The sequence below is a fragment of the Pyrgilauda ruficollis genome, unplaced genomic scaffold (assembly GCF_017590135.1).
Source record: "Pyrgilauda ruficollis isolate IOZ18807 unplaced genomic scaffold, ASM1759013v1 scaffold7, whole genome shotgun sequence".
NCBI lineage: Eukaryota > Metazoa > Chordata > Aves > Passeriformes > Passeridae > Pyrgilauda > Pyrgilauda ruficollis.
Genome location: NW_024528821.1, coordinates 7,132,558 through 7,156,049, shown reverse-complemented (window position 1 = coordinate 7,156,049; position 23,492 = coordinate 7,132,558). Strand labels below are relative to the sequence as shown.

Sequence of the window (23,492 nt, the reverse complement as noted above, 5' to 3'; positions counted from 1 at the left end):
CATAGTCATTGTCCAACAGAAATCAGTATCAGTGAGGATGTTCTGTGAGAGTGCTCACAGGACTCCTCTATCAGCAGTACCACATTCCCAAACCACAGTGCCTCTGTACCAGTTTGTACCTGGGTGTGGTGTCTCCCTGCACAACACTGCAGTAGAAACCAAGGGAGCACCTGCAATTGAGCCAAAGGTGTATCAGCACCACCAGCTCCACTTGTGCTGCCAATTAATTTTTATGGGGTCTGTTAGCTAATTTCACCAAGACTTGTAAATTTTTACCAGTGTCTCCTGGAGTCTGCACAGAAGTCTGCTGAAGTTCATTGAGTAACTGTAATGAAGTCAGTTCATTTTAACTGAGGTCAGTTAGATACTTTTACTACTTTCCAGGTAACTCTGCCTGCACCTTCTCCAAGGAGTGTCAAGTATCATACACGACTTTCATCAGCAGATGTATTGGTTATGTGTTTCTGTAGCTCCCCAAGAAAGCAGAATGAGTAAAATATGGGTTGGCTGGCAAATATCAGGTAATGAGACCATAGCAAGGTCTGGCAAATTTTGCCTGTTGTCTTGACTGGGGTCAGAGTCTGATATTTGAAAAGCCCTTAGGTATTAGTTGAGGGCTAATGCCCTCAACTAATGATGCAAGAAACAGTGGAGAAGAATAAAGAACTGAGAGTCAGAAGGAGCCAGAAATAGTTGGGCAACAGGAACAGTTCAGTGGGATCTGTGGAAAATAGAGTTTGGATTGTAGGAGTTTAGGATAAGCTTGGTTCAGGTAATACAGACAGAAACCTACAAACTAGTTGAAATCTAAATTTGGAGTCCTTGATTTCCCAACCTTAATAACATATTTAAAGATAATTATTTTGCATGAAATAAGTAATATGGGCAGACTAGCAGACTTTTTTTCTCCTTAGCAGGTTGCAGCTGAAAAGAGCAACTATAAAAGTTGTCATTATTTGGTTTTTTACAGAAATCTCATATGTTATGTCTTATAGTAACAAAATGTGTGCCATAATCCACTGTTAGCGTGAACAAAGTTTTTCTTTCAACAGTTGAAGCTCTTTCTCTCAGCATATGGGTTGATATCTTCAGTGCTGTTCATATGTCAATTAGATATATTTAGTTAATCATAGAATATCCTGTGTTGGAAGGAGCTCACAGGGATCATTGATTGCAATTCCTGGCTCTGCACATGAAGTCTGAAATCTCAGAGCAGAGAGGATACTGAAGAGAAGCTGCTTCTTACCCTCTCTGCCTCAGTATTAACTGAACACTGAAGATCCCAATTTTTTGCAAAAGCACACTGAAAAATAGTCTGGCAGAAATGATCTTTAGCTGTCATGGAGCAGAAATGAGTCTAAAGAAGATGCGTGTGCAGCCCCACACCAGTGATGTACTGACCACGACAGGGAGTGGAGGGTCTGTTCCAGAATCTCACCCGTGTTGTGTGACACCAGGCTGGAGTGTGGCAGCTGACTGACAAATCATCACTGAGGTGAAACTGAACAGACTTTATGTCATTGGATGATAACAGTGAGACAATTGCAGTCAACAACCTTTAGTCTGGCTTGATAGTGAAAAGAGACATGAGTGAGATTACCTACTACATACACCTTCTTATCTATAATGAACAATTATGAGTTATCAGTTTGGCTCTTAGAGAAATATCTTTGTTACCTAGACCTGATTCAGGAAGCTCAGCAGTGTACAATCACAATATTAATGTTGCACAGAAGATGTGAATGTCAGGTTATCCCTTGAAACTTATTTCTGAACAGAGTTTTGGATATTCTGGAGACTATTATGTTATTGTTAATACAAGTCTGCATATTCAAAAGAGTAGAAGTAAAATTTCTAGAAAATATATAATTATATTGATTTCAAAATAATTTGGTGAATACTGGGGTAACCTCTACAAACTGCAGTCTGGGACTTAAGATCATGCTGTGGGAGGTAATGTTGAGTAACAAAAAGCAGGTCCCTTCTCCTGAAGAATAGTGTAAAGTGTTGTCCTGCCTTAGGATCTGACCCTCACTTTCCAAAGAAGGCATCCATTTCTGGTCATAGCACACTGGATTCTCCTTAAAATCCAGTGGATTTTAAGCTTGATGTGTATATAAAGCCACCTTCTTGAGTAAATATACTCCAGAGGCACTGGTGGGGAGCCAGTGGGAGGAGGGGTTATTCCTTTCCATTATCCTGGAATATTTAGAGGTTTTCACCCAGGCAGGGGGACTTAAGATCATGCTGTGGGAGGTAATGTTGAGTAACAAAAAGCAGGTCCCTTCTCCTGAAGAATAGTGTAAAGTGAAAGAATAGTGTAAGTGGCATAAGTTGTTTGAAACAGAACACTAGGTAGATAAATAAATATGAGGAAGTCTTTGAGATTTCCTTATTTATTCGTTCTGCTGAAAAGAGAAATCCTTGTGTTCATGAGAACCTGCCAATTCACTGGTAGTCAGGGAGTTTGGACTTGTGACCTACGAAATACCATAAGAGAGGACAGTGATGATGCCTGCTCACTGTGTGCAGAACCTGCTCTGCCTTCCAAAAGGCTTCTCTATGTTGAGGGATTAATGAATCTGAGCTAGTAATTGCATCAATTTACTGGGACTTAACTGTAATTTAAACATGCTCTTAATTATGCTTGAATAGATTCCACGTGCACACCCAGTACATAATATGGCATTTGCTGTGAGGATTTGTTTTAACAGTAGTATGAACTTCACTTCTGGCTAGAATTACACTGCATTAAATATTTATTTTTAAAGGTTTCCCCAAGTAATGCCATTGATATATGCTCAGCTCAGTTATGCCTATTAGAACTGTTTTGACAAGACGTGTGGGATTTTGTTTTAAGAATGTATGTGTCAAGGCATGATTGAATGAATGGGATTTAAGAGTAAGAGCAGTTTCATGAAAAATCAGCTGGGAGAGAGAAAAGGTATATTACATCTTGAGTGTGGAGTCTTAATCCATTTCCATCATGTCTTTTCTAGTACTGGGTTGAAAGGAGGGCTAAGAGAATAATCAAAATATCAGGTAAAGGACCAGTAGTTGTTAACTACCCAGAAAAATAGACTTTTGAGGTACTGCCACTTAGATTTCAACAAAGGCAAAAAGAAGCATAATAGTGCACACCTTAATTACTGGGAGAAAAAAACCCCATACATTTCAGATGTCTAAGGAAAGTAAATAGTCTAGAAAAAGAAACTTGCAGATTCTTCTAGCAGGTAAAGATATTGCAAAAGCAGAAAAGAACAATTAATTGTTTAAAGCCTTTGGGGAGAACTTAGAGCACTATCCAGTACCTGGAGGGGGCTTAGAAGATGATTGGAGAGGGACTTCCCACAAGGGCGTGTAGTGAAAGGACAGGAGGGAATGGCCTTGGACTGAAGGAGGGTAGGTTTAGACTAGATATTAATTTTTTTCCTGTGAGAGTGGTGAGGCACTGGCACAGGTTGCCCAGAGAACCTGTGGACTCCCCATCCCTGGAAGGGTTCAACCCCAGTTGGATGGGGCTTGTAGCAGCCAGGTTTACTGGAAGCTGTCCCTGCTCATGCAGGGGAGTTGGAAAGAGATGATCTGTAAGGTCCCTTCCAACCTAAACTGTGATTCCATTAAATGAGATGGAATCATACAATTGAGCACTTACCTTTTAGGGAAATCAGCAGACCTCAGACAGTGAAATCTAGATTGTTTTCAAAATATAAAAACCAGTAAGAATTTTGTTTCTCAGCCATTTTCCAGCTTCTCCCCTTTTTTTGCTTTTAGTTTTGTGTATTAAATATATAAACAAGCATTTTCACTTTTTACTTTTGTAAAGCCTGCATAGTCAGCAGAATAAAAAATAATTAGCTGAAATTTGGGAAGGAAAGGCTTATAAATAATCTTTAATAGGAAGTGTTTCAAGAAGATACAAAAAAGTGGTACAATTCCACCAAAACAACTCCTGTATGTAAAACCACAATACCACATAGACTGTTTTTGCTAAATTATTACTCTTTGTAGTAGTAAATCTTTCTTCTACTCCTGTAGTGTCATCTTTCTTATTGCAAACTTTTATATGCTTTATATAAAAAAATAAAGCGTATAAAAATGTATCTTCCATCTCTTTGTTCCCATGCTTTTAAAAATAAAGTAGCGAATGTAAAACTGGTAACACAGGTTATTTCAGTGCTGCACTAAAGGGTGCATCTCTGAAATATGCTTACTTTGTGTGTTCTGGGAATTGTATTCCTTCTAAATTAGGATTGAATAGGACTGAATCGTATTCTTTGCCCAGTGTTCAGATTTAGTTACACTGAGTAGGTGGTTGATGTACCTTTCAATAAATCCAAAATTTCGAACTCAAATCAGAAAGGATTTAATTTCCTGGCTCAGATTTGTGTCCTGAGTGAGTCTCAGCACAGTAGATGGGATCTGGGTTCTGGTTATTCTCTATCACCAGTGTTAACTAAAGTTCACTTGCGAGACAAGATGATTCTTCCCTTACAGCTGTTCTTTGGAAACAGAGGGATGTGCTGATCACTCTGGTACCTGCAGTAGTGTTGCACAGCTTCAAATCTGAAATCTGATTGTATTGTGACTGAATTTGGCCTCCTGAATTTTGACAGAATTCTTTAGTGCTCCCATTACAAGTGCAAGGCCAGAAACTCTCAGTCCTGTCTTTTTATTTCTCTGTCATGGTCCTTGAATTTAGAATCTGACATGGATTTGGAATGCGTATGGAGTCCATGAAAGATTTATTTTTGTGTCGTGCTGATCTCTTACTGTGGTACAATATATTTGCATGTTGACGTATTTTCTTGTTTGGTTGTTTTCTTAAGAGAAAGCTTTGTTCTATTTTGTTTTCTGTGTTTCTGACACTGCTGTTGCAGACAAGCAGAAAATGGGGCATAGGTGTGGGCATGTCACCAGTCTCTGAAGTTGCTGAGCCTGATGTAACTGATGTGAGACTGCAGCAGTCTGAGAGCTTATTCCAAGCTGCCACCTTGAGAGAGGGAGTAGAGAGGCATTGAAGGCACTCAGGCCCTATGTTGGTTTGTGTTTCCTGGGTACAGGATTAGCCAGGGCCTCTGGAGCTGCTGGGACTGCTGAGTGCTTTAGAGAACTTGAAAAGTATGGTTTTGTTGCAGGGAGGACAGGCTTGATGTTAAAGGTATTTAGAGGCAATAAATACCTTACATAAATACATAATCTTAAGATGTTATTTTCAAGAGACAATGATTAGATTTGGATCGTGCTTTTAGTTCAGAGCATTCCAAGAATGATTCAATCATGAGTGCTGCTCACATGGAAAGTGACTGATCTGCCTACAAGGATCCAGTATGTTAGGAAAGGGAGAGCCTCTTCATGCACTGTATCACACCTTATCCAGAAGGACTCAAACGTGGTTCCAGCAGGACCACAGTTTGTAGCAATGAACCTAAATCTGCCAAACAGCAGCTAAGGACTGTGTGGGTGAAGCCTGTGAGAGTTGCAGGCTGTCAGTGCCATGTCCTGCATCACAGGGTGCATGGGGGGATGATGTTGCAAAGAGCCAGGTGATGGGAAAAGACTGAATCAAAGCTCATCAGGTGCTGGAGAAGCCAGTGATGAGAAATAAGGCTGTAAGGAAATCAGGCTTCTGAATTCTCAAAAAACTGCTGTTCTTCCTGTTTTCTTCTATTGGTAAATGGTTCTGGCCTGGGACTATGTATAAGATTTGCCTTCAGGCTAACTCTTAACAGATGTTGCCCTTACTCCCTTCAAACAGAGATGTATTTTAATGGTCCATCCTAAAGGAGAGGTCTTGGCAGTAGTTATGAAGAAAAAGAAGATACTTAACCATTGCTTGAGGGCACCATGTATTAAACACAGCCCATGTGATACAGTAGGAATAACTGAACCTTAAAAACATTTCTGTTAAATTTCAGTCCTCAAATTAATTCCAGTTTCAGATCTCTCTGCTTTCTGAAATTATATTTGAATTTTAATTGCAAAATATATCTAGGTGGTTGTTTCCTTATGTATAATACTGAAAATCTGATCAGGCAACACCGTCTTATGTTGTACAAGCCCAGTAATTTTGGCACTGGATTCTTTCCTGCAGGAATGTAAGCCAAAAATGTGGAGAAGTGTTGTAATTCAGAAGGGAAATACTCTGTTAATTCAAGAGGTCCAGGAAGAAGATGGAGGAAATTATACCTGTGAACTAAAGTTTGAAGGGAAGCTTATACGAAGGACGGTTGAATTCAAGGTTACTGGTAAGAATCTTATTTCTTTGCCAATAGGAAAAAAAAAAAAAGCTTTGAAATAATAAGAAAAAATGGTATTCACATGTCAGTGAAATCTGTCAGTGAATCTATTTGACAGAAATAAGTCCAAAGCAAATCCCAGTAGCTGAGCTGTCCCAGACTCAGGGAAATTTATATCAAGATCTTCTAAAATTCCACAGAAGAGCATTTCTACCTTTTGCTCTGTACAAAACCCAGAAATGCTCCATATTTTTAAGCTTTCCTTTGATTTATGGTGATCAGCTTTTCTAGTCTAGGGATTGTATTTAGTGAAGAGTATGGCACAACCTATTCCAAGAATGAAGTTAGCAATATTGGACTGTCAAAACAAAGTAACCTGCTTGTCAAGAGGTGATACACTCTATGCTTCTGACTCCATGCAGTATTTACCAGACAACAGTATTTTTCTGTCTATTTTTGCCAGGTATCAAAAATGAACAGCTAAAATAAGTATTGTCTACTGATATATTCTTGCTCCCTTTTCATCTCATTGTACAGTATGACATCTATAATTATTATTTTGCCTTCTGTGTCTTTGCAAGTACCTGGAAACAGTTGAGGTTTTCTTCAGCCTTTCACACAATATCATAAAAACAAATGGTTAGGTATCTTCCCCACATACTGATTAAAATAGGGCCCTACTCAAAGCAGTGACTGGTAGAATTCCTCTTTCTTATATCAAACTGAATTATTCCATATGATGTTTCTAATATGTTCTTGAAAAAAGTCTTCCCTTTATTTTGAGTGGAATCTGATTTTTTATTCTTATCATTATTCCTCATTTTCAGTGAGTTCTTTTCCCTGTGTGCCCTATGTCTTGTGACCCTTTATTGTCCATTTTTGGCCATGGACAGAGCTCTAAAGTACTGATTTGACCTACCTGATCCTAGACCTGAGATATGAAAGAAGATATAATGCATGAAGATATAATACCTGCTTTGTGGGTAGCTGCTACCCTAAGTAGCATGCTAGTCTTCAACCAGAATGTGAACTAAATTTGACAAAGTGAAAATGAGATGCATTTAACTCAGTTCCTCATGACGGATATTCTATGCTCTCCCTCTCATCATGACCTTGCTAGAAGTCATGTGTTCGCTTCATTATTTAAACACTGTGGTGTATTTATACTTCACAATTTAAGGAATTTGTCCTAAACTAAATATAGTATTTATTACTGTTATTTGTCTTATTAAAAAGTTTATCTGTATTATTAAAATGTAAGTATGAAATATGTAAGTGTTCTCCTTTTTGCAAAATGCTTGAGAAAGAGAAAATTTTTCCTCTTTTAATTTGGTGTGAATTCATATTGCATTAAATTTTGTTTAGTTTATAAAAGCACATATGTTTGTAAACACCTTTTCCAGATGGAAATGTTTGGGAGACATATCTGGTTGAATCTCTCTAGATATGTGAAAGAGGCTAGTAAGTTTATGTAAATGAAAACCTGAAAATGTGGATAAGAACTACAAATGACAGCTTGAATGAGCCAGTTTGTTTCTCCTGTTTTTGTTTTGTCTCAGTTGGTGAATTTTACATCTCTGTAGGTTTAGATCTTTGTGGGGGAGAGGTCAAAGAAAACTTGTACAACAAACAGCAAAGGATTGCTTGTATTGTGTGGCTGTCCAAGCCAGGTGGGAGGTCCTGAGGTCAGATCACAGCCTGGGAGCAGGTACATGACATCCTCAGGGTCTTGGTTGAATAAATGTGAATAAATGTTGTGGTCCTTCAGGACTCATCTCAGTATGTCCAGGTCTTTCTTGTAATGGAATTGGTGTTGCACTGGGCCCCATTTTTTATCTGTCTGAAAAGGAGTTCTCATCAAAATAGTGTACCAGGAGAAGCTAGAGGGAGAACCAGAGCTCTGAATTCTGAACCTGCTGGTCTTTAAAATCCCTGTTAGCAAATACTGCTGAAGGCTGGGGTAGAATTGTCTCGGCTAGCCTGCAGCACAGATGTGAAGAAAAGGATCTTGCCTGCTGTTTTCTTCTGAAGGAGCTTTGTGATGCTGTTTCTATTACTGGTACTTATTACCACATCTGAATTGGCATTTATTGGCAAGTATCTGAGTTCCTGTAACATAAAGATTTTGAACAGAAAGACTCTGTTGGGCACTGCTAGCAGCCATGGTAACCTGAAATTGTTATTGAAGAGTTATTCTGAAAGTGAAATGGGTAACTCCATGTCTCCCTTGAGCAAGGAGAGATGCACTGCCATGGAGAGAGGGGAAGCTGGCTTAGATTCCCTGTAGTTTTTGAGGCGTTTGCTGAAGTGCACAGTACAAAATACACCAGTTAGGTGGATGAAGTTATTTATCTCTTGATTGTAAGAAAAAGATCTTTTCTTCTTTGAAGTCACATCAAATATGGTACATGAGGTTTTTAATCCTTTGTGAAGATTCTGGTAGTTATGTAAGTAGCAATATGAAATATTTGCTGTTCGTAGCTAAATGCGGAACGGGCATCTAAAAAGTGAAACTTGAAATCAGAATAAATGCGGTGCTGTCATAACAGAAGTTACATCAAAAGCTTTAGGAAAATTTCAATGTGCAGAAGCCAGATGCAGCATTTTAACTTGCTGTTGGTAAAACTAATCAGAATAGTTAACGAGATCCCAGACAGGGGCAGCAGTTCTGCTGAAGATGTGATCCCACAGGCCAGCCTGCTCCAAGTTAACAGCAGGCAAGAGAGCAGCTGTGGGCCGAGTGAAGGATGTCTGCCTGTTTGGGATTTATATCAGTGCTGCCTAAGGATTTATTTCAAGTAGAGACTTTCAGCTGGGGACACAACCCTGCTCTTATTATTTAGTTATCCAGCAAAGTCCAGTGATGTCATTAGAGCTATTAGAAGGTGTTGCCTTAATTTCCTGGGCCAAAGTGTCAGCACAGTTGTTTTAGTGGCTGTGCCTGTGAGGACAGCGTGCTTTCCTTGGATCCTGTCTTGCCTACTGGCCTTTGCAGACCCAACTGGAAGATCTCAGTGGGTCAGTTAGAGGTAGGAGGGGAGTTCCTCCTCCCTTTCTTCTGTGATTAAGTCATGATATGAGCAACTATGAAATAATTTGTAAGAAAGAAATCTCAGCAGTCTTAGATGGAAACTGAAAGCTATCAGTGTGTGATGCCTGGCCAGGGGAAGACACACAGAGGGACCTGAGTGGTATTGGTAGGTGAGCAGAGCAGAAAGCAAACAGGTCAGATGGCATTTGCAGGAAGGGGCAGCTGGACGCAGGGATGGCAGTGTCATTGTCTGCCTGTGATGGGTAATGAACAGCTGGGTGTGAGTCAGTTGATAAAGGGCTTCAGAGGCTGTTGCTCTTCAGGGTTCTAAGGGAAAGGCTTGCAGCCTAGAATATATTTGAAAAATATTTTGACACAAAGTATTTATAGGGAAAAAATCCTGAGCTACAATACAACGCTAATGAGCAGTGCCTAAATCTTGGTGTTTGGGTGCATTTAACAATAATAGATTGTCAACAAACCAGATTCTTCATCACTAGTTCTTCATGGGTTTGTTATATTATGCAGACAGATGTGAAACAAGTCTTGTCAGCCTTTTTTGCTGAAGAAACATGACAACAATGTTATCTCTTAGCAAATAACGTGTAACCCTTCAGTCTGTGTTAAAAAAAAAAATATTGATACCATTTCACTTTGCTTCTTGGTAGCTTTAGAGTGACAAACAGGTGAAATTAGAAACTGTGATCTAGGGTTTTAAAGTGTAAAAATGTAACAGAAACTCAGTTTTCAATTAGATAATAAATTAGAGTGCACCCATTTAGAAAAAACTGAATGCACTAATATAAAGTTACAGATAATCTACATTATTAGAATTTATTAAAATTGCAGTTATTTAGGAATATCAACAATCGAAAGCATTTCAATGAGTATTGTAAATGCCAACATTTATTAAAGAACAGTTACACTATTCAGATTAAAAGCAAAAAACCCCCGAAACTTAGAATGCAATGTTGGTTTTGAAAGGCAATTTCTGCATCTTCCTGTTTTCCCCAGCCCTACCAACAAGTTTACTCCATCTTGATGTACAGCAATATTTCAATAGCTTTGAGGGTGGAAAGGTGCCGTTGTGAAAAACACCTGCTGTGTTTATCTGCTCCTTCAGCACTCTTTTTGCTTTGGAACACTGGTCTGTAAGGGCACAGGCTGAGAAGAAAATGCAAGGAGACACATCTTGGAGCTTTGGGAAAGGGTGATGCCTCTGAGAAGAGAGCAAGACCTGCTCTCAGGGCGTGGCCCAGGTGCCCCTGGCAGATGAGGCTGCTTTCAGGGATGTGTTTCTTCAGGGACAGCTGTGCTGGTGGGAGAAGTTGCCTTGTTCATTCTGCTGCCTGTGGAAAGAGGTGATTTGTGAGCTTGTACTCGTGAATTATTTTCCAGTGTGACAGCAGAAGGTGGCCATCCGACCAACTTCATAAACTGCTGGTGATGGATTGGAGTGACAAGCAGGAGTTACTGGACCACTCTGTCCAGGAGCTCTGTCCTCCAAGTTTCCTTCATCCTCTACTTTGGCATATTCTTCACAGGCTGCTAAAGTGCCTAGCTGTTGTTAAAAGTCATTTATGCAGCAATATCTGTTTTGACCATCGTAAATGACAAATTATTCCACATGACTACTTGAGTTGAATGATTCTGCCCGAATTCACTCTTTGATCATAGTTTTTCAATTAAATTCTTTCAAGTCTCATTACATCTCTCACTTTTCAAATTACACCTGCTGCTGTTGCTAGATTTTGTTTGTGGGTTTGGGACCCCTTTATTAGCAAAAGTAATTGGTGGTCATTTGCTTTTGTTAAACCAAGGGGATGAATTGGATTTAGAAGGACAGACAATTAGTTGGATTTTCTAGTAGCTCTAATGTGGTAGAGAGAGAAGCTACCACAAAAGAAGTGAGGATATGAGCTAAAAGTGTGTCCACCATTTGGTAGTGGTTGCTTTTCTACCCTTTTTTGTTCCTCATCAAAACTGGATATGCTGCTTTACATTGTTAGAAGTTGAGGCTAGGGACACACTGGCAGCATTTACTGGGTGCTGATCAAAATCAAATTTATACCTGCAGTAATCTGTCAGTGCACTGTAGGCCTAATCAGTTTATGGTGGATAAAGTATTGTCACCAAAGTCATACAAATGATGAGTTGACTGACAGCATTTTTGGCTGCTGACAGTTTCCAGAACAACCACAGCAAAACATGTTTAAGATAAATTAAAAGCTTATTTAAAATGAGCTGAAACATAGAAGTCCTTCCAAGTCCTTTGGAATTGAGACTGTTATAAGGGATTTACTTTAATGGTGTCAAATGTAAGAGTTGGTGTTTGCTTAAAAATCTGAAAACATGTAATTGTGATTCCCTCCCAATGGCATTGTGTTTTGACATAAACAGTTTAGTAATGTGCAATGAATTTATGAAATGGTTCAGTGTTGCTTGAGTAGTTACTTATCCAAAAATCCAGTTTAGCTCTGAAAGGTCACTGAGCTCTGAATATGATTTGTGAATGTAAATAAAAGCAGGCCAGCATAAGACTCAAGTTTAAAAAGCAAGTGGCTGAGGAGCAGAAGCTGAACTGAGCATCCCCAGCAGTTTTGTGCAGGGACAGGTCCTGTGCCTGGACATGCCTGAGCTCTGGTGTGCAGGGGTTCCTCAGTTAGCTGTGAGGGAGCTTCTCCAGCAGAGCCAGTTAACATGTTGGCATGGCTTTGGGTATCCAAACTAACTCTGACCTCTCTGCCTGGTGTTGCACTCTGCAGAGAAGGCAGAGCCTCTCCAGATCCTGATGGAGGCTGGACATGCTCCCACTCTCCCATTGTTGCTTTATTTTCTGAGCTCCAGAGCCTTTGCTTTGGAGATGGGATGAAATAGCTATTGTTAGCACCTTTTTATCATCAAATAAGGCACTAACATCAATTAGAGCACTGTGTGAAAGTAACATTAATTTTGATTTATGTAATTTTAACAGCAAAGGTCATATTGCAACACTTCATATTTCTGATTTTGTTATGTCAAATTACTTCTTTGTTGTAAGCCAATATATTTTATTTTGACTTGTGGCTGTATTATTTTTGATAACACATATAGCTACTAATATATATTACTGAAATTTTTCAGCATTTCTGAAATGAGGTGTTTTGAATGTTTCTGTTATTTTTTTTAATTGAAGTTTTGCAGTAAATTTCTTGTGAAATACCAAATTTTCCCCAAATGCAGGCTCTGGTTCCTGTCAGCACTCAATATCTCACCTAATCCCTGGGATCTAGGAGTTGCTTGAAGTGCAGTGGTGTTTTATTGTTGATTTTGGCCAGCAGCTCTGATGAGAGCTGTTAGCTCCTCTCTCCCTTATTTGTTTGTATTTTCAAGCATGGGTCAGAGAGTCTGTTGTCTCAAATAAAGCAGAAAACATTTCAAGGAAAGCCTAAAGCAGCCTGTGAATTTTCCTGATGAAACAGCCTGAAAAGCACTCCAAGGTGAAACATGGTGACGTGCGGATGGTGGTAGCTGGTCTGGCCTTCAGGGTTTGCTGCTCCTCACTCCCTTGCATCGCCAGTGCTGGTGGGCATGGGAAGTGTTTGCTGTACTTGGAGCTGTCTCCCTTTTTCTGGAAGCAGATGCTCCTTCTTGAGATCTCTATTTGTTTAGCTCCACATCTCCAAAAGAAAAATTTCCCCTGTTTAGTGTTCACCAGAATTCTAAAGTGATATTGAAGCTGTCAGCAGCTGTAGGGACATGCTTTTTATTCTTTCCCTCCTCTCCTGGCTTGGCAGCTTTGGCCTTTCTTTGCCTGCTGTGAAAAATGTGCAGCTCACTCCCAGTGCTTGGCAGTCCCTGTCACTTCTAACATATGGCCTGGGATGCCTGTCCCCTCTTGTATCCCAGGCAAGTGTTCCAACCAGAGCTCCCCTTTGGCAGGACATGTGCTGTTTCCAGCTGAAAGCCCAGCTCCTGCTCCCTGTGCCTTCATGGGGAGCTGCTGGAGTACAGGCAGGGAACACTGGAATATTGGCACTTTCTATTTTGGAACTCATTTTTTTTCTTAACAGGAAATTTTACCCTTAAGTCGGAACTCCCTCCCATGCTTTGTAATACAGACAGCAAATCCCAGTGCAGAAAGCTCCTGGAGCAAGGAGGTGATGGATGTTTACACTCCATTTCCTTGGCTGATATGAGGTTGGAGCTCACAGCTTGACCTGGGAGAGTGCAGGGAGAAGGGGGCTCGCGCTGTGGCTCTCCTGGCACCTGCCTGTGTGCCATGGTGGCTTTAGGTATCATTACCCAAATACAATGATTAACCAACCAGGGCTGCTGAGCTCAAAATAAAGTATGCATTTTCAGATTTTCCTCAAATGTAACATAAGCAGTGAAAGGGGATAAAAACTGGTAAGATTTTCAGTTTCTTTTTTAGTTCATAGTGTTAGTACATTCCATTGACTAGTGGACTGCATTTATAGTGGTAGATGCAGAAAGGCTTTCCTTTCTCCTGGAAAACATATTTTTCATAACAGAACTTTTACCCATATTTGAGTCCAAAAGAGAATAAATTAAAAGAACCTGGAGAAACCAGTTGTTCAGGGGAAGATATTTACAAAACAGTGGACAAAGAGAAAAGCAGCTTGTTTGTGACTGCAGTTTTAAAACTGTGAAAATTAGATACCTGTTAATTTGGAAATGAAATCTTAAAATGAACAAGTTAAATTTGTGTAAGTTTTTACTTATGGGAGGGAAACTGCAGATGGTTTGGGAACAGAAAATCCTTCCTGTTCACTTCTAATATTGACACGTCATATTTCGAGTAATATTTACTTGCTCATATAAATTACACATTTCCATAGCAAGATTTCATCTCTTTGCAATATCTTGACACAGTCAGGGAATCACTTTTTCATTAAATGCAAGGGACAGCAAAAAGCCTACCCAAATTAAGTTTTTACAGAGAGTCACAAGCTTTAAAAGATCTGTGGTAGGAGGTACTGTTCTTAGCATTTCCTCTGCTGCACTTTCTTATAAATGATGCATTGCATCTTCTAGTATTTTTATTTTATAAAGGAAACCTTCCTTTCTGTGAGAGACAGCAAGGCAGAAATGGGTTAAGTGCTGACAAATACGGTACTTAAAGACCAGGAAATGAATTTCACAGCTGGGTTCTCAAACCATTGCCAAAATAACTATCTATTTAAAGCTACATATAGGAAGTGCCAACAATTAGAGTTTTCTTTTGATATACTTTATGTGATTTGTATTAATTTTTACCAAGGTCTTTGTTTTGTAAATATTAGCTTTCTGTGATACAGTAAAGTATTTATCTTAAAACTTTAATTTCAATTCTGATTTGTTACATGTCTGGCATCCTATTAACTCCTGTAGATAGCTAAGCATGTTTCTGTGGTCAAAGCAGACTTAATTGCCACTGATTTCTGTAGTGACTTTAGTTTTTCTAACTACCTCAGGCAAAGTCCAGTATGATCCTTCAAGAGAAATGTGTAGATTTGCTTTTGACCCCATTTGGAAAATGGAGAAATTTCTCTGCCTTTTTCAGAGGATTTCTTCTTCAACCGTGCAAAAAACCACATTATAAATCAGCAGCAACTTCTGTGTCTACAAAGAGTCAACCCAAAAATTCAATCCAGAGCATGGTGTCAGTACAATGGGGGTGCCCATTCACCTTGGAAGAAGTGCCAGTCCTGGTCTGTCTTTTAACATCTCTTTTTCACCTGACACCCAGCAAGGTCCTGATAAATTGGACCAGCTCTTCTGGTTTCAGAAGAGCTCACCAGAGTCTGTAAGCTGAGGATCTGGACAGTGTCTGAGGGATGCCTGTGCCCATTCGTGGTTGCTGTGTCCACTGTCACTGTTGAAGTGGCAATAAAATACATCCACAAGGATAAAAGCTCCTTCGTTTGCAGTCCCTCAAGTGATCCAGATTGATGACTTTTCCATTCACCAGAGTGACCTGTTAATACAGGACACATGAAAAATGAGTTTGGAAGATAAACATTAAGTATTACCTCCGTATCTCCTGGAAAAACTGCAAGTTCTAAGGGCAGTAAGAAATGTAGCAATATGCTGCAGTCTATGAATTATATATAGTGTCAGTACTCTTGGCGCTTTACTTACAGCTCCACAGCCTGCCTTCCTGGCTCATGAACATGCAAAGTAATTAGAATGGCAAATAGCATTAGTTTTTATTGACCTATGTTGCCCCCTAGTTCTCTGTCATGTTCTTGAACATGATGGTTTTTTCCTTCCACCTTAAATCAGCAGTTTGCAGTTTGTAGCATTGATTATTTGGTATTGTCTAATTTATTGATGTGGACAGCCAAGGCTTCCACACATGTTATGGGTTGCTCATTTCTCCAATGATCTGTCTTTGTGCACAGCAACTGTAGCTCGCTGAATCACTGACTATATACTGTAAATGTCAGATATGAGCTCCCACTTTAAAAACTGCTGCTCAGTCCAGGACCTGCTGAGCCACATTCTCTAAGTGTATTGTGCTTTCAGTAGTGAAGGTGACAGTATAAATGATAGGATTGTGGGGGTTTTGCCCACAACAGTGAGGTAAAGCACACAAACTGAAAGAAACGTGTATGTTTTCATTTTCTGTGTTAGAGGAGGTTTCCTTCTTCATGAAAGTGTAGGCTGGATGCTCTTTCTTCTTTATTAATAATAGATAAGTAGATAGATGCACAGGCACAAAATAACACTGCCCCTGAAACCATTTTGCTAATGGTAAAATAGATACACATGAGTGAGCAGATTGCCTTGTACACCGAAAATGCAGCTTTCCCACCCAGAGAAACAGCAAATTTTGCCTAATATTTTGTCTCATAAGAAAAGCTTGAGAACCAGAAGCAATGACTGTCTTGTTCCTTTGAAATGACTGGAGAAATTTTAATAGGTGAAAAGCTCTGCTGTAACTTGAGCTGGAGATCAGGATAATATTTTCACAGCACAGTGTTGATGCCTTTCATAACTGGTTTTTGCTGCTTGGCACTTGTAGCTGTGCATCTGAGATGAAAAGTTCTGCTGTGGAAGGAATAGTGCTCACTACTGAATTGTCAGCATTATTTCTTGCTGCAGTGATGTGATCCTCAAAGGTGCCTTATTCAAGTGCCTGTTTGGCCTGACCCTGTTTAGCTTATGAGATCTGACAGTAGTAGTATTGCTTCAGGCTCTGAAGTTGCTCTTATGAAGTTCACCAGAAGACTGGAGCTAATAACTTACCAATGTTTGCTCTGTGCTTTGCAATTTTTAAGTTGAAAGGACATACAAGAATATGCTGGGTGTGTTAAGTACCTTGTTTGTCTTTGATATCATGGAGCAGCCTGGAAAATACGTTCTTAATTTTCATCAGCACCAACCAAGCGATTTTTTGTCTTTGATAGCATCGATTGACCTTTTCTAAGCAAGAGAAAAATAAGCATTCAACTCAATTTGTATTTAGGTGTTTATTACTCCAGTCTATTTCAAAGGGCTGGGTAACTACTCTGTTACATTAGACTTACATGTACTGACTTATTTACTGTGTGTGTTGAGTGGTTTTCGCAACGCAAGCATGTTTCAGTAAATAAAATCAATTTGCAGCCAATGGGAATGCAACAGTAAGTGATTTAACTTTTCATCTTTTTCTTTGGCTTGAAATGAAAAGCTCTCCAAGGTTTTTTTTTTATTACAAGCCCTGTAGGCTGAAGTACTCTGAGGATGTGCAGGAAATATGAAGTGCAAATTGCAAACCAAAATGATTTAGCAGTAAAATTAATAAACAATATAGTCATAAATTTCTAAGGCAGCTTTGGGTTCTTATCCTGTTTTTTTCTGGTATAGCCCAGCAATGGACCTAAGGGCCTGTTTCTCCTCAGAAAGGGCAGTGTGGTCTGTGCGGTCTCTGATTTTATTTTATCTTGGCTGGAGCTGGTTCTCCTGTGTGGGTACCTGTCTGCCAGGAACTGGTCTGAGATAATTTCATAATCGATTGAGATGATAAAAGGGCTTTGGTTACATGGAAGGAAGCTACATCCAAGCACCAGATGGTTTTTCATCTTTATGCAGTGCATATCGCATCACCAGTCCAGTTGTGGAGAGTCGAGCCGCCCATCCCGGGCCAGGAGTGGTTACAGCTTCTGGCAGGGAAGGAACCAATTTGCTATAAGCTGTGTATGCCCTTCTAGCTTCTCTGGAATGCACTACCATGCTGCTCTTTCTTCCTTAATGAGAGATGAAATGCACCTGGAACAAGACCCTGCCAGGGCTATGACAGCTCTGTAACCTCTAAGTGGCCATAGCAACTGTATTTAGGCAGATGTTTTTAAGGAGAGTATTATCTAAATATTGGTACGTGTGGCTGTGCAGTAAAGCAATCTGATTTAGAGATGTCACTTGTGCTTCTCTTGGGATGTGCACATGTTGCAGAAATACAGACTGCTTAATTTGTAAATGAAAAAAGGGGGGGTATGCAGTGGGTCCTTCAGCATGGTGTGGATGGTGTGAGAGGGATGGATCTCAGAAATACAATGAGAAGGATTAGATGGAGAGAGAGGAAGACCTTTGTTAGTTTTATGATATAAAAGTCTATTTGGAATTGGTGAAAGACCTAACCAGAGTATCAGGCTGATGAAAAAAATGTGACTTTTCAGAAAAAACATGAGTTTTGTCAGAGAGGAATGTTAGCATTTGCCCCCTTAAGAAATTCTTTTTCCTTCATAGTAAGAATTCCATTCTGGGAAAAACTGCAGCTTTTCTGTGTTGTTCTCCAGAGGTAGAGAATTCACTGCTTTTCTAGCTAAAGTACTTCTTATATCGCTTGACAAAGAAGCTGCACTGCTCTGGGCAGTGCAGCGCTCAGAGGAAATACTGTGATCACAGACTGCTGCTGGGAAGAAAAGATGGTGAAGAGGTCAGTCTGGAAATGTGGAGTCCTGAGGGGTTAGAACTGTGGTTCCTACACCTCCTAGCAGTGGCAAAGCCTGTTAAGTTCTCACCTTTAACAAGTTTCATACATCTCACACAAAGAAATGTTTCATTGTTTACTCATACACTGAAGTTAATTCACTTGAGACTGCTTGTCTTAAACAAACTTATCCATGAGAAATTTCTCATCCATGTTAGTGGCTTCCTATACAGGACTGTTCAAGTCCCTGTAGATCATGGCCTCATGACTGAAGCAGTATGCTAAAGCACAGAAGTACTTCCAACAATTCTCTCAAGGAAAATTATCATTGCCTTAATTCCAGAAAACCAGAGTCATGGAAACTGAGCATACCTGTAATGTACATGTTGAATCATTCTATTTGTGGGGGAAAATGCCTCTTTTTGGGGTTTTATTTTTAATGTCTGCTTTTTTCCACCTTCAAAAAGTGAATAATTCTATTCCCCACTATCCACTGTTCTGGCACTGCAATGGGAATTGTGCATTTCTTAAGCAAATACTGAGATTTATTTTGGCTGGAGCTCATGATGTGGGGGAGAGGTTAATGGGACACATCATACTCTGAAGATAAGGAGAGTGAATTATATATATTAGTTTAATGTAGAAGATATGGACTGGAAAGCAAGTTGGTTCCTTTCCATTAAGTTGTGGGAGGGTCAGAGAAACAGCTTTGAGCACCTCCAAAGTCTCTGGCTATCTGCCACCAGATCTATATTCCCTGTTGAGCCCAGACCTCATTTTAATATTTAAAATGGTACTTGCTTTCTTTTTCTAACCCTCAAAAGGGCTTTAATTCTTTCCCTCATTCTGTCAGTGCTCAAGCTGCTACAGCTGTTGCTGTCACATTTAATAAGGACTTTGCAGAGTTTAAATATTGTGTTTTTCACCAGCTTTTCTTTGGTGCGAGAAAAGAGCTTTGTTGTTAACTTTGGGTGCTTCTCACTGACACAGCTGCTGACATGGGGTGTCAGCCGAAGGTGACAGGAACTTGTCACTTGCCCTGGTAGTCACGTGAAGCTCCTTGTGGTGCCTGACACCACAATGCAGCCATGGATGGAGGTGCTGCAGACAGACCCCATCCAGCGTGCAGCCCTCGCTGATTTTCCCCAGGACTGTGGTGTTTGGAAATGTATGTCTTTCAAATAAGAACATAAAATTGACCACACTGCAGTTCCTGGCCTCTAGTTGCACCATTACACTGACTTTGTGGTTGCATATTTCTCATTTGAACATCACCAGTGATCCTGTGGTCCTTTTTATGCAGTGAGCAGGTAACTTTCCCTTGCTCAGTTGTGGACGAGGTGGGCAACAGGGCAGCAATGTGGACAGGAGCCTGACATTTCAAAATGTCAGAAGGAGGAGGAAGTGAGACTAAAACTTGATGTCCTCATGCCTACACTAAATTAGCTGCTTATTGAAATATTCTTCTCCCCAGCCTTGAGTTCTGTATGTGTCAATCCAGCTGAATATAATTGGGGCTGTTTACTATGACAGACAGTCAAAATTCAAGAAAAACTTGGAAGAAAACACTCAGGCCCCAGTCTGCAGTGTCTGCTAGATACCCTCCTGTGTACATTATATCTCTCCCTATTCTCCTTCCCCCCAAATCCTCCATCTCTCTTCACAGCCAGGCTAGATATTTACATTCATTCTCAATGTTAAACTGCATTTAAAAAGCCAATTTTCTTCCTGAAGCTATTCATCTTCTTTCTGGACCTTTGATGAAATCCTCTTCCTTTGATTCCGAATCGTTCTGATGTTTTGAGTATGACAAAGAATGATTTTATTTTTTTTTCCCCCTAATACTGCAAAAAGACCAACCTCTCTTGTTAGGATTTCTTTTGACGTATCCAGGGTGAAAAGAACTGAGCTGTGGGATAGAAAAGTATTGCTAAAACAGGACATTTAAAATATTGATAATAAAGTATAGGTTAAAAAAGAAGTTACTGTGCAATGCATATATTTTCATCTGAACATTACAGGCTGTTGTTTTGTTTGAATTTTCTGGGTGATGAAGGAAAATAGCTAAGTGCTCATTTTGGTAAAAAATACTACATTTCAAGAATATTATCAATTGTATTTGGATACCTCATGGCCTGTTTCTATCTTTTAAATAGGATTGATTTTGGCTTAGTGTGCTTTTACTGCTCTGATTCTGCCTTAATTCACAGACATTTGCATTTCTCTGCTCTCCCTGTTGGTGACACGCTTGGTGAGTAATAGCTTGCTGGGTTTGCGTTATGAAAATAAGAATAGGAAATGAAACTGCAGATCCTTATCTTCAAGTAAAGATGCCTAAATTGGAGGAAATTTTTCTGTTGTTCTTGTGTTTACTAAATATAAAAATGTAGTTAAATCCCAGAGGCTGACATGAGAAACAGCTGCAAGTGTGTAAACTGCAGTTTAAATTCCCAAATCCATGACACAGCCATGCCTGTTAACCCAGAACAAAGGAAAGTTAAACCCAGAGATTGTTTCCATCTTGAGGTTCTCTGTCATTCTAATGCATGCTTGAATGTCTGGCTGAGAACTTACAACCAGACTGTGCTTTATCATCATGGAGGAAAAAAGAGTCTCCAAAAAATGGGAGCAATCTGTGACCCAGCACCAATAGTCCAAATCAGTCCAAAGATCTGGTAGAGATATGGAAGGAGGCAGCTAAAACAGGTGCCTAAAAGAATCCAGAGCATCAACCAGCTCAAATCAGCAGTAAAAATGAAGGAGACAGTGCTGCTTTGTACTGACCTTTATGTTTAATTCTCAGTTGGTTATTATGGAGGTGCGTTTAAGAAGTTGCTCCTATTGATTTAGATTCTGCCTGTGCTTTTCATGTGTGCCAAGGACCTTGCCACTGGAGAGGACATTGCAAGATAACACAAGTAACAACAAGAGCAGTTGTTCTCCTCACATCTGAAGCCCTGGTGCACCAATAAATATTTTAAATCATTTTTTAAAGTGTTTATCATAAACCCCTTCCTAGCAGGAGCAATTTTGGAGTATTAAATGCTATTTTCCTTTTAGCCATAGCAAGGAGAGGGGGAAGATGGAGCCACTCCAAAGCCTATGGCTGCAATTTTGTGTCTGAAGCTCATTTGTCATTGTAACAAATTGTAACAAAGTGCTGCTGTGGTGGGGCTGTTGTCGTGGGTGCTGTACATCACTCCTGGAGGCAAGGTGCACATGTAATATAAAGCAGTGGAGGAATGTAGCTCTGTTCCATCTCTGTCAGAGGGTGAGATGACTGTCCCAAGGGACAGGATAGATGCCACCACACTGTCATGGTGCTGCATCCTTGCAGCACAGTCTGCTGGGCTGGCTGGCACAGCTCCCTTGTCCCATCGGCTTTGGTTTTGAGTTTCTGACCTTCAAAAGAGAAAAAGGCCATCTAAACAGATATTTTCCTTGCAACAGAAATGGCAACAGCAAAATCAACTCCAGTCTCTGTTTGTGCCTGGGAAATTTCAGCCTGAAAGGGAAAGATTTTTAAGTCACTGACTTGGCATGAAAGGGGCATCCTTGTAGCATATACATGTAAGTACAGCTGTGACTACTGTAATAAGGGCTAATGTGTGCCAAAAACCTCAGAGTGGCAAAACATAATGTGAGAGGTGTAAGTGATAGGAAAGTAACCGGGTGAGGAAATAGTGCAGGGCTTACAAGAAATTCATTGCAGCATGAAACTGAAATGAGGGTATTTGCCAGCTTTCTGGGGTGAAGGTGACTGTGCTCTAGCCAGCCAACATCAGGAGGAAAATCCAGGATGCAAGAGCAATCATATTAATCTGGTTTCATCTGGGGCAGTCCCTTTGACCTGTAGCAGTTAGATGGATGGGCCACTGTGTGACTCAGTCTGTGCCACTGAAGGGGCAAACAGCTGAAATGAACAGTCTGGTTCTGTTGATGTTAATGAGAGGAACCTGTGCTGCCCTCAGTAGGGTTCCACCAGAGGGCAGGTGAGAATTTGTTCTGTGCCAGGCATAGGTGCCAGTGCTGGAGAAGAACTGTTCAGATGCATAGGCTAAAGGGTGAGAAAAGTAAGAGTTGAGATGACCTGGCAAGAAAAACCTTCCATTTTCTTGGAAGAGAGTGGATTTTTGATGGGTGTTAAATTCCCTTTGCCATGGGGAGCAAGTTTTCAAGCCATTCTTTGTCCCCAGCTAAAGAGAAACATATGCAGTTCCAGCTGTGGAAATTATCATGCAGTAAACAAGTCTCCAAGGACTTTGCTACTTCATTTTGTAGTTATAATTTTGGAAGCATATCACAGCAAAGGCCTTCATCCAGGGCTAAATTCAAATCAAGTTTTGAGTTTTGAAATTGAAGTCTGTTGTGAAATCCCCAACCGTTTAAAAATAAATGCCCTTGGAGAATTTAACAGAAAAATGCAAAATAAAAATTTTATGTTAAGCAGTTCATTCAAAAGATAACAAAGAGCAGGGATGAAACAGTTGTTTCTTAACTACAAAACACTCTGTTCACTTAGGTTTTGGATTATCTTCTCTGCAGAAAGATGTGAAGACACTAAAATAAAAGTAGAGGTGGGAATGCATTTCTACCAGGAGCAGGCATGCACACCCATCTTGCTGTATATTGTTAAAATGGTGCCACATACGTGAGCTTACTCAGAGCTCCTCATTCTCTTCTTGTGGAGAAAGATGCTTTGGATCTGCTTAAGCCTTCCAGTGTCAACTCTGACTCTGAAGTTCCTTACTCAGAAATGTCAGGAGGTCATCATGGCTTTAACTGATTTCTGTGGGGCCAAGGTAAAGCATGAACCTATTGCCCATCCCTTGACCAATTGTCTGCTGCATTCAGCAAAACATAAGCAAATGTTTTATTCTGCTGGAAGTGTAGAAGGTTTAAGCACAATGCTTAAGGGCAATCTCAAGACTTGGGCAGGAGAAAAATGGAGTTTTAGAGGAGGGTACATGTGAAAACCTCTGCAGGGTTTTGTCTCTCCCAGGGCTGCCTGTGGTCACCTCCAGCAGTACATGTCAGAGCACAGCTTTTCCAGCTGTCACAGCACCCCAGCTACAACTGTTGCTGTAAAACATCCAGTCCTTTTCCCTAATGCCCTCTAATCCCAAACACTTGAAAGTGTTCAGGAAACTTATGCTGAATCAATACCTTATGAATAAGGAAGCTTTTCTTACAGAGCTCTTGATAGAAATGAGTGTTTGGCTCTTTTATTGAACAAAGTGTACTTGTACAGCAGCTTCATCTCTAAATGGCATTTTTAGCTGCAGCTACTAGAAACATAAATGGCAAAACCCCATGCTCTGTTGTG

General features: G+C 40.1%; 1 protein-coding gene across 1 annotated transcript in view; it reads left to right on the top strand.

Annotated features, from left to right (window-relative positions):
- Nucleotides 1–23,492, top strand: part of IL1RAPL2 (interleukin 1 receptor accessory protein like 2) — a 326,903-nt gene that overhangs the window by 174,949 nt on the left and 128,462 nt on the right. Inside the window, exon 4 of the mRNA XM_041485262.1 lies at nucleotides 6,095–6,248. Coding sequence (XP_041341196.1) covers nucleotides 6,095–6,248 — 154 coding nt within the window. The remainder of the gene's footprint in view (nucleotides 1–6,094; nucleotides 6,249–23,492) is intronic.